This window comes from Gigantopelta aegis, chromosome 8, assembly GCF_016097555.1.
Source record: "Gigantopelta aegis isolate Gae_Host chromosome 8, Gae_host_genome, whole genome shotgun sequence".
Classification (NCBI taxonomy): Eukaryota; Metazoa; Mollusca; class Gastropoda; order Neomphalida; family Peltospiridae; genus Gigantopelta; species Gigantopelta aegis.
This window is the reverse complement of record NC_054706.1, coordinates 2486219-2498625: the sequence shown is the minus strand read 5'-3', so window position 1 is coordinate 2498625 and position 12407 is coordinate 2486219. Positions and strand designations below refer to the sequence as shown.

At 38.0% G+C, this 12407-nt stretch overlaps 1 protein-coding gene across 7 annotated transcripts in view; it reads right to left on the bottom strand.

Annotated features, from left to right (window-relative positions):
• Positions 1-10506, bottom strand: part of LOC121379261 (ankyrin-2-like) — a 253747-nt gene extending 243241 nt beyond the window's left edge. For all 7 annotated transcript variants that reach the window (XM_041507782.1, XM_041507784.1, XM_041507783.1 and 4 more), the window contains exon 1: positions 10271-10506. In XM_041507782.1, the coding sequence (XP_041363716.1) occupies positions 10271-10333 (63 nt within the window). In that variant the 5' untranslated portion in view covers positions 10334-10506. The remainder of the gene's footprint in view (positions 1-10270) is intronic.
• Between the last annotated feature and the right edge of the window lie 1901 nt (positions 10507-12407).

Below are 12407 nucleotides of genomic sequence, written 5' to 3'. Positions count from 1 at the left end.
GGTTGTCTACAATCTCCAATTGCCGATTGCTGGGGGTAATTGCAGGGGTTGCCTACAATCTCCAATTGCCGGGGGTAATTGCAGGGGTTGCCTACAATCTCCAATTGCCGATTGCTGGGGGTAATTGCAGGGGTTGCCTACAATCTCCAATTGCCGATTGCTGGGGGTAATTGCAGGGGTTGCCTACAATCTCCAATTGCCGATTGCTGGGGGTAATTGCAGGGGTTGTCTACAATCTCCAATTGCTGGGGGTAATTGCAGGGGTTGCCTACAATCTCCAATTGCCGATTGCTGGGGGTAATTGCAGGGGTTGCCTACAATCTCCAATTGCCGATTGCTGGGGGTAATTGCAGGGGTTGCCTACAATCTCCAATTGCCGACTGCTGGGGGTAATTGTAGGGGTTGCCTACAATCTCCAATTGCCGACTGCTGGGGGTAATTGTAGGGGTTGCCTACAATCTCCAATTGCCGACTGCTGGGGGTAATTGCAGGGGTTGCCTACAATCTCCAATTGCCGATTGCTGGGGGTAATTGTAGGGGTTGTCTACAATCTCCAATTGCCAACTGCTGGGGGTAATTGCAGGGGTTGCCTACAATCTCCAATTGCCGATTGCTGGGGGTAATTGCAGGGGTTGCCTACAATCTCCAATTGCCGAGGGTAATTGTAGGGGTTGCCTACAATCTCCAATTGCCGACTGCTGGGGGTAATTGTAGGGGTTGCCTACAATCTCCAATTGCCGATTGCTGGGGGTAATTGTAGGGGTTGCCTACAATCTCCAATTGCCGATTGCTGGGGGTAATTGTAGGGGTTGTCTACAATCTCCAATTGCCGACTGCTGGGGGTAATTGTAGGGGTTGTCTACAATCTCCAATTGCCGACTGCTGGGGGTAATTGCAGGGGTTGCCTACAATCTCCAATTGCCGATTGCTGGGGGTAATTGTAGGGGTTGCCTACATATCTATAGACTATCTCTTGAAAAATGATCTGCAACTTGGGGGGGGGGGGGTTTAGGAAGTGAATTTCTATTTCACCTGCTTGGTTTGGGTTTTTTTTTTAAAGGATTGTTTTTTGGTTTCCACAGTGCACTATTTCAAGCCCTGGGGTGACTGGCTTTGAGGTGACTGATTTTGCTCTGGTACTCGTCAAATTCGCCAGTTGCCAGTTTTAAAAGCAACTTGTGAATTGTATTTTAATGTGGCAAAATAGTTTGATGCAATAATAATGTTTCATTAGAAAATAACTGGGTTTGTGTAATTTGGCAAAATGTTCTGGCCACCCTGGGCTAGCCCTGCATGATGACCCAAATGCTGTGCAATCAAGGCAAATCGAATGTGTAGATTATGTATATATATTCATTGTGGCTGTCTACACCAGGCTGGTGCGGCTAACACAGTTTCTATTAATAATCGCCATCTGGTGCACTACCTGTACTAGCTGAATTATACATTCATTCCTTCCTAGTTGATGAACGCTGTGATGAAGACTAATTTATTAAAGGAGAATGTCATCTTGACCCAGTCTGAATAGAGAATATCGGAATCAGGCAACAAAATGTCCGTTTGGAGTAGCTTGCTGCAATATCTGAAGTAGAAGTAAATATATAATACAGAATATTCAAGTGAGTGAAAAGAAGCGCTCATGCGTATCAGTCAATAATCAGCAATCTCGAGTAAATTTGCACTACACTGGGGGTGGGGGGAAATAGACTGCTTCTGCAGAGGAATGAATTACACAGAATATTCATCAAACAAAAAAGTGCTCAGTTGTTAAGGTTACCAATGATTTCTCAAGTTTGACATTTAAATGTCAAAAAAAAATTGTTAGTATCTAGACAACGGCATTCATGTTTTTTTTTAAAAGGGAAAAAAAAACCCAACTGAGTAATATCTGATTGCTTCATGCCATTCTTGCTACAACAAACATTTACATTATCTTAGCACATCCTGCAGTTCTGTAAATAACTGACATTTCGTATTAAATTCAATGGATCCATGTTTTTTTTCCATACAACTCAAACACATGCAAACTGACTCATCTGCTCTTTGGAATCACGCTATTACTCAGGTCAAATGGTAAGTTGGAATGGTCACGGCAAGTGTTGCCTCTGTTTCATAAAAAAAAATTGGGAACCAAGGCAAAATTTTCCTTCAAAAGACAGACAAGAGAGTGACTTAACTTTCAATTAAGTTTTCTCACATAAAAGTTATTTCACCCTATGGAAAGAACATAGTGGCTAACCAGTGATGGTAACACAACATATTATTTGCCATTAACAATGTCTAATTTTCTGCTCAGCGTGCAATTTTGACCCTGCGTGTCAACTCTATTTTTTTTAATTTACTGTGGTAACTACAACAGTGCCATCTACTAGTATACCAAAACTACTACCATGAGACCTCATCTAGATAATAATATTGCGACACACCTTGACATGAGGCCATTTGGGGACAAAGCCAGTTATTACAGTTGCCTTGGCTAAATGGAAAATGTGATGGTAAGCATTTAGGATACTAAGACAAATGAGGGGACACCATGGCAAATGAGAAGGAAAAAAAAAAAAAATAATAACCTGCATTGCTGCATCAATTTTGAACTTTGGTCTCACCACAGACCGACTATATTTTTGAGAGGCCTAAACAAAAATTCCCTAAAAACCAGACATTTATTCTGGTCCCTTTAAACAAAACCTCTCTAAAAAAAAATGTTTTACTTGATGATGTGGTTGTCCTGTTTACAGGGGTCTTCCATGGGTGTCTGGTTTAGAGGGGTTTCACTGTACATTCTACTTCTAGCATCATAAGTCTGGAACTTGATGAGATCTTGCAGTGATTTTTACGAGCTGGCTAACTAACCAGCCTGTTTTACTGGCAGCTGCCCTATCATTATGTAGCTGCACGTTTACGTTGACCAAGTCTTAATGAGTGTGTATCAGCCCTAACCACACAGCAGTATCCTCTCTCATCTCACAACTATGCAGTCAACTCACAACCATCCACTGGGAAGCTTTCAGACAAATTAATCCAAATTACTCCATTGTGTTCAAACTGAAACTGAAAGTGATCCTCCCAATCCTAATAACAGGCTACAGACATGTATCTGGAGAGTGTGTGTATTCAAGCACTGTTTATAAAGTAAATTAAAGGGTATCTGGGAAATATCACAACTGTTGTTACAGCACACAGTGTAGATTTGGCATTACCAGTTTTGAATACATAGACAAAAACAAGCATTCTCAAACTGAAAAATAATTCACTTGGCATGGGGCCAAATTTGAAAAAAAAATAAAAAAATACTGGCCTGAGTAAGTGAGTGAGTATTTTTAACATGCCCATACACCACTAAGGTTTCAGGCATGTCTGTCGTGGGTCAAGTCTCTGGATAGCCAGTGACTTGGTCCAGGACAGACCACTGGCCTGAGGCTATGGAATTCTAAAATGCCTAACAAATATGTGGTTTGACAATGATTGCTTAACAGCATATCTGCAAATTTAAACAATGGCTATCACTGTTCAGATTCTAAAATGGTATTATAAACATTTGATGTAATCTTAAAAGAGAAATCCACTGAACCACACATCTGTAGACTATTCCTTCCAAACAGCAGCAAGAGTTTTATATATACACTGTACCTAAGTCAGGGCAACACACACCAAAGGCTTTGATATACCATTCAAGGATATGTAGAGATGAACAACTAATATAATTGGAAATCATTGCTACACAGCTAAAGGATCATCAGCTACACAGCTACAGGATCATCAGCTACACAGCCACAGGATCATCAGCTACACAGCTACAGGATCATCAGCTACACAGCTACAAGATTATCAGCTACAGGATTATCAGCTACACAGCTACAAGATTATCAGCTACACAACTACAGGATTATCAGGTACACAGCTATCACAAATACAGGAACATCAGCTACAGGATCATCAGCTACAAGATTATCAGCTACACAGTTACAGGATCATCAACTTCACAGCTATCACAGTTACAGGATCATCAGCTACACAGCTATCACAGCTACATGGTCATCAGCTATACATCTATTACAGCTACATGGTCATCAGCTATACATCTATTACAGCTACATGGTCATCAGCTATACAGCTATTACAGCTACATGGTCATCAGCTATACAGCTATTACAGTTACAGGATCATCAGCTACACAGCTATCACAGCTACAGGATCATCTACAGGATTATCAGCTATACAGCTATCACATCTACCAGATTGATTTTTGAAATCCTGTGTGACGTCCATTAGCTCTGCTGGATTTGATGCTTGAGCCAAATCTACTTTCCAGTTTGGAAATAAATAGCATTATTGACCACTGGTCCTGAGGGGATGAGCCATGTTTACAAACTGACAGATGACCAGTGTGTTAATGCATCACCAAGTGAATTGTTACTGCGGTCAGAATCACCACAAGTCAAGTTGCCAGTGGTCAGCAGAATGCTTCGTCAGGTCTGTGCTTACAAAACGTTTGACTCAAATCTTTAATGAAGTTGTATGGTAATGACAATGAAGTTGTATGGTAATGACATTGAAGTTGTATGGTAATGACAATGAAGTTGTATGGTAATGACATTGAAGTGTACAAGACAGGGAATAGAAGTAGCTATCCCTACTTGCTGTCTGTACATGACGGAAACTAAATCAAGGTAGCTACCCAGGCTATCTGTACATGACGGGGAATAGATTACGGTAGCTATCCAGACTGTCTGTACAAGATGGGGAATAGAGGTAGCCATACAGGCAGTTTGTACAAGATGGGGAATAGAGGTAGCTATACAGGCAGTTTGTACAAGATGGGGAATAGAGGTAGCTATACAGTATGTCTGTACAAGATAGGGAATAGAGGTAGCTATACAGGCTGTCTATACAAGACAGGGAATAGAGGTAGCTACCCAGGCTGTCTATACAAGATGGGGAATAGAGGTAGCTATACAGTCTGTCTGTACAAGATGGGGAATAGAGGTAGCTACACAGTCTGTCTGTACAACATGGGAAATAGAGGTAGCTGTACAGGCTGTCTGTACAAGATGGGGAATAGAGGTATCTATCCAGGCTGTCTGTACAAGACGGGGAATAGAGGTAGCTACCCAGGCTGGCTGTACAAGATGGGGAATAGAGGTAGCTACCCAGGCTGTCTGTACAAGATGGGGAATAGAGGTAGCTATCCAGGCTGTCTGTACAAGATGGGGAATAGAGGTAGCTACCCAGGCTGTCTGTACAAGATGGGGAATAGAGGTAGCTATCCAGGCTGTCTGTACAAGACGGGGAATAGAGGTAGCTACCCAGGCTGTCTGTACAAGACGGGGAATAGAGGTAGCTACCCAGGCTGGCTGTACAAGATGGGGAATAGAGGTAGCTACCCAGGCTGGCTGTACAAGATGGTGAACTGAGGTAGCTATACAGGCTGTCTGTACAAGACAGACGTAGCTAGTTAATGGCTAGTGGCAGAACAGTTGGTGTAATAGTCCTAAACTCCCCAATCACCCAGTGAGCCATTAGAACTCACTCTGGGCATGAACACAGTACTTACTATACCAGTATTACACAAGTGATGACGTAAAGTTCTGCAACATGTACTCTGTCACAAGACCAGCATGTTGTCATAAAATGTGTCCCTGCTATATCAATCATGCACAAATGACAAAAATGGACTATATAGCAGAGGTCAAATTTAGTAACAACAATTAGGGCATCAAAGCAAAACCACCAGCATCGGTGGCGTTGTGGTTAGGCCATCGGTTTGTCACGTGATCAGAACGGTCATTCTGTCTTTTGTTTCCACTAACAACTGTCTGATATTTTGTCCACAATTGCAGATATAATTGGTTGTAACGGATGATTTGTACTATCTGTCATTTCTGTCATTCTGTTTATTCAGCAGTTCTTTATAAAATATTGTAAACAATTCATTTTGGGGGGATGTTACAGCTGATAAAAACAACGGAAGTGGTAGTGTTTATACTGGCCTCGGTGGCGTCGTGGTTAGGCCATCAGTCTACAGGCTGGTAGGTACTGGGTTCGGATCCCAGTCGAGGCATGGGATTTTTAATCCAGATACCGACGCCAAACCCTGAGTGAGTGCTCCGCAAGGCTCAATAGGTAGGTGTAAACCACTTGCACCGACCAGTGATCCATAACTGGTTCAACAAAGGCCATGGTTTGTGCTATCCTGCCTGTGGGAAGCGCAAATAAAAGATCCCTTGCTGCTAATCGGAAAGAGTAGCCCATGTAGTGGCGACAGTGGGTTTCCTCTCAAAATCTGTGTGGTCCTTACCAATATGTCTGACGCCATATAACCGTCGTTAAATAAAACATTTCTTTCTTTTTTCTTTCAAAGCAAAACCAGGAAACATTTTGTTCAGTATCATTTTGCAATTCGCTATGCAATTTTCAGAGATCACTACACAGTTTTTTAAAACATTAAACTGTAGTTGCTAATCAATTTTCAACTGACTAGAAATTATGATAATTATCAAAGATTTTAAAGCAAAGTGTTCCCTGAAAACTGATTTGCAAGTGTGTTTGGTTATTAAAACAGGAAATACAAAACTATTGCAAATTCATTCACCAATTGTTTACAAATATTTATTGTTTTTAGACATACATATATATATATATATATATATATATATATATACTGTTGGAAAGAAACAAGGTAACACATGGAATTGTAGACCAAATTTAATTCATTACTAGCGTAGTAATGTCTGTATTTCATACCAAGTTGTAATGTGGGATTGAATGTCTGTAGAGTTAAATGAGCTGCCTGTATGTTCCTAGTCAACTTCTGACAATAAGAATTGATTTTTGATGCAGTCATTATTTCTGGTTGCTATCTGTGTGATACTTTATTTCTTTCCATCAGTATATGTACTACATGGTATGTACAGAGCAGGCAAAGTGTTAAACCTTGTAAGGCACTCAAGCATTTTTCATTCTGTTGACATCATTAGATTTTCAGGATTTCAGGATCCAAAGGCAAGAATGAAGGTAACCACAGCAGTTATCATTAGTGATGTGGTAAAATTTGAACCCTGATATTGTATGCAATATGCAGGGTTTCTGCCAGAGGGTAAAATGGGTATGGCACCATACCCATATTTTTTGGCAGGTTTTTTTTTTTTTTTTTAAGTTAACCGTATGACAAAATTAATTAATCTTATCATTACTGTATGATTTTCTTAACACTAACACTAAACATAACCCATTTTCTTTCTGGGGGAGCCCCTGTTGACTGTGGTTGCATTCAGTTCCATAGTGCCATACCCAAAATTTTCTTTCTGGCAGTAACACTGACGTGGGTAAATGAGGTGAACCTCAACTTTTAAAGTGTCACGGTGTTCACTGCATATTTTAAATCTGTCTGTTCAGAGACATCGATAAATTTCTAAAAATTGCAACAACTACATGTAGCTTTTGTTTTTGTTTTTGTTTTTTTATCAAAATGTAAATTTAAATTTAAAGTTTATCAACTAATGAACAAACCAATGTCTATAGTCATAGCAGTAAACTTATTTTTAACATCAAAATTAACAATTCACCACATTAATAAAATTTGCATCCAAGAGAAAAGCCATGTGTAGAAGGGGTGATTTTCTGTTTCTGATTTTGGCAAATTCATTTTTTTTTCCATATTTTTTTTTTTTGTGTTCAATTTAAATTATTGTCATGTTTTATTAATATTATTATAAACTATAACTATATCCATTTATGTTATTGTTCCAGCTCTGAGCTGGTTAGCTATTGTAATATTAGTATGAATGCAAGCAGTGAACATTCACGCTGATGAAAGCCGCCTTTCAATGTCGCCATTAAAGTACATCATTGTCAAGAACTTTGTGTTTTCTTCAGTCAGATTTTGCCATATTACAAGTAGGCTAAATGTGAAATGCTTCCGTACAGATTGCGAATATGCCCCAAGTTTACGAAATTACATTTTCCAACAAAAGTGTCACATAAATCAGTTATGCTTATTGAACGTACTAGAAATCTTGTTACGGTATATAATCAACATTCTAAAATTGTATTAGTACATGTTTATATTTCAAGTTAAATTTTACTGCGTAAACAAAGTGACATGGGTACACAGTCACATGCTTTGTTGCAAGCTTATGGCAATTAAGCATAACTTCCAAGAATGAACAGTTCTTTTGAAAGTTCTAGACCTTGGACCAGAAATACAACTTTCAGAGGGTTTTTTTTGGAAATCGTTAATTCAGTTTCAGTTGCTAAATTCTGTGCCCTTTATCCATAATCACGGAAAATCATCCCCTCTAATCATGTGCATTTGTCCCTTGAGAGAAATTTAGTACTACGTCAATATCCGATGATGATTAAAATGCTGAATATTACAAATCAATTTTGCAACAGCTTTTGTGGTGGCAGTTGATGGCCTTCCACTACTGTGAATTTTGATGACTGTACACACATCACACATGGTGGATGATGAACACTACACATATGAAATGGTACACTTGTGTATGTATACAAGATGGATGGGTGGATAGACGGACGGATGGATGCAAGCAAATTTAGCACAGCTCCATGCTTCAGCAATTCCCATGTTCTGGGTTGGAAGTGTAAGATTATGGAGATGGAATTCCAAAATATATATATTAGATTATATATTATTTTTATGATTCTGGCAGAATTCTCAAAAAATATCCAAATTCAATGTCTGTGGATGGATGAATGGATAAATCAATCAATAAATGGGTAGTAGATGGAAAGATGAATGGATGGATGGATAGTGGATGGATGGAATAATGGATGAATGAATGGATGGTGTCAGCACAAGCCTGTGAAATAGTGCTCTATTTGGGTGGTGGGGAGACTGAAATTTGTCTCACGCTTCCAAGTTGTTAGCAATGGTGAGTAGTTGAAGCTACCATATATCTAATTGGATTTTAAAAACAAAATGACAGTAACAATGGATATTACGACACCGATTTTTAATGTCACAGTTCACTTAACACCTGGTGGGTCCTTTATTTTACTTTGCAACTGACCAGTCAAGCATGGTTCGGTTCTCCAATGGATTTTAAAATATGCAGTTAACTTATAATAAAATACATCATAATGCAATCAGTTTTAAAATATGCAGTTAACTTATAATAAAATACATCATAAAGCAATCCGTTTTAAAATATGCAGTTAACTTATAATAAAATACATCACAAAGCAATCCGTTTTAAAATATGCAGTTAACTTATAATAAAATACATCACAAAGCAATCCGTTTTAAAATATGCAGTTAACTTATAATAAAATACATCACAAAGCAATCCGTTTTAAAATATGCAGTTAACTTATAATAAAATACATCATAAAGCAATCCGTTTTAAAATATGCAGTTAACTTATAATAAAATACATCACAAAGCAATCACGTTTGGTAGGCTTTAAAGGGACTGACTAGACTTTAACCACCAAGGCATGTTTTTCATTATTACAGCCATTTATGATCACTGAAATCAAACGTTACTTATATTTTATTGTTTAGATGATCCATTTCCATACAATCGAAGTGTTTCTGGTCATCTTGGTGTTTCTAATACCACACAAATGCATTTTTCATATTTTCAAAAAACACATGTGCGTCTGAGAAGTAATGGTTATGGAGTCGTGTTTTTAAGACTATTTCAGCATCACTCTCACACTTTTTTTTCACTCTGTTGTATCCAAATTTATTACAGGTTTTAAAATTAACCCAATTTAGTGTCCATTTTCAAGGGTTGAAACTAGGGTCTAGGTGAAAAAATATGCCTTAGTGTTTAAAAACAAGGATCTGTCCCTTTAATGCATGTGGGATAAATCCCTATCATGTGATACCAAAGTTTACAGTATTATTATGTATGTTACATTTATTTATCAATTATAAAACGTAATAATTAAAAATATAATGAAAACACCTGAAAACAAATGTTATTTATAAACTGTCGTGTTGGGTGTTAGTATAAATGTCGTGAATGGCCTAAAACCTGATAAATAAACGGTTTTCTTTATTTAATTTGCGCAGTATACCCCAAAAAGTCGGAGTATTTCCGCCTTGTCAAGGTAAGTAGGGCTGGTTTCGTAAGCAAACTTGCAAAAGTATTTTAAAAGTGTTGATCGGAGATGCTATCCTGCACTTCTTCCACCGTGTTCGTTTTGCGATTTATTTTACTGACCTGACAGCCAATAACACTGATCAAAAATTCAAAATAATATCAATATAACTTTTATTGTGACAAAAGAACAAATCCTACCTCGTCCGACTCCACTTCGGTGCCCCCGTCGGTCCGAGCTTCGCCGGTCGCCAAAGTACTCATCTCCGTCGGTTGATGTGCACCATATGACAAAAACGTTTCACGTGAAATAATCGAAATGTTCTCACTGTTATTACAGGTACGAAATTCTTTGCGGCTCAAGTTAGATCTGCTTCGAGTTATATTCCACAACAAATGCCCAGCAGTAACGTAAATGGCGGTTCGTCTAGCTTGGGATGACCCATTCGGCAAAGGGGTGTTGGGTTCAAGGGAATTCCCTCGACAGGTGTTCGGTAGCTGTGACGTAATGTTTAAAGGAATTCCTCATTGAGGCACAATAAGGGATCTATAGTTATTTAATACATACCAAGTCGTGTTCACGAATCGGGAAGAAAAAACAATCGACAAAATGACAAAGACGTTCACATATTTTTTCTCGAATCTCTGCATAAGGCAGAGTCCAAATATTATCCAATGAATCATTTGTAGGACAGTCATACATCCTTGCTATTTAATTTTTAGAACTGTCATTTCCAAGACTGGTTTAAACAATATTTATTAGCAAATCAAATTTGGGATTAGCCAACAGGCAAGTGCCTATATTAAGGCCTCTTCCTACATTTAACAAATATACATGTTATACATCAAGATGGCTAGAACAATATTACAATAAAGATAACACGGATAGTTGGGGGAATAGAAGAGAGGAGTGTGTAGAAGAAACAAAGAATAAATAGCAAACAATTAGAATGGTTAAATGATCTCGAAACGCTTACTATTAATAAGAAAATTCTGAACAGATTTAAATATAGAGATATTTTCTTGGACACTTAAATTTGAATCTCCAAATAGCAAAGTATGACACTTAAGATTATAATAGTTCAGTAAATGGGTATTGCGAGCTGCAACATATATTGGGCAAAAACATAGAAAATGTTCTGCATCTTCAACTGGATGGCCACAAATACAAGAAGGGGTATCTGTTACATGTCGTACAAATTTGTGGCCATTCAAATCGCTGGTACCCAAACGGAGTCGGCTATGTAGGATCTGTTGCCATCTATCACCTTCATAAAAATAAGATGGAACAGCAGGGTCGTGTTTGTTCAAAGACTCGTTTGACAATAACATGTTTACTTGCACAAGGCAGAAATCAATGTATATTTTCACAGTATAAAAATGGGAAAAAAAATACTCAAAGTTATCAAAAGGGTCTGTTTCGTCAGATTTAGAAAACTGTGTAGGCCCTATTGTGGACACAGTAGCCTACTTGGTGACCGTTTGGTCGGGTAGGAGCGTGTGCTGGATTTGGTAGTTTCGAAGTTTATAAACACTAAGGTATATTTTTCACCCAGACCCTAGTTTCAACCATTAGGCGTACCAAACAAACTATAAAACACTGGTTAAAAATTAAAAATCTTATACCAGCCCATCCTATTAGTTCAATGAGTCCAAATAGCCTTCCATATGTAAATGATGCTAAGTCCTCATTGAATCATACACATAGGATGGCCAACAATTTATACCTGCTGAATTTGGAACTTGAAACTAAACACTATACCAATGGAACCATCTTGGACTTATTATATTAGATATTCCACTATTTCTTCGAAAAGAAATTTTAAAAACTGAATTGGAGCCCTTTAAAAAAATATTTTTTAAAGCAGCACTTAATTATTATTATCCTAATCATGTACATATTTATACAGATGGTTCCAAAGATCCTATTTCGGGAAGGACTGGCATGGCATTTCATGCCGGAATTCCCCGAACAACCTTTTAATTGTAGGGCTAGACTTACTAATAATTTATCAGTTTTCTCTGGTGAATTAATTGCTATTTTGTCTTCACTCAGTGGATTTTAACCAAAATTCACTTGAGTGAGTCTCCTCCAAAGTTTTTAATATTAACTGATTCCCTGAGTTCTTTACAAGCCCAACTCAAGCTCAAATTCAGCAGCTCTCACTATATTAAACACATCGTCAATATTACCAATTTTATTATTACTAAAGGCCATACAGTCACCTTCGAACGGATACCGGCTTATGTGGGGATTGCTGCCAATGAACTAGCTGATACTTTTGTAAATAAAGCTTTGTGTTGTAAAATAATTAATTGTAAGTGTAAATATAATTTT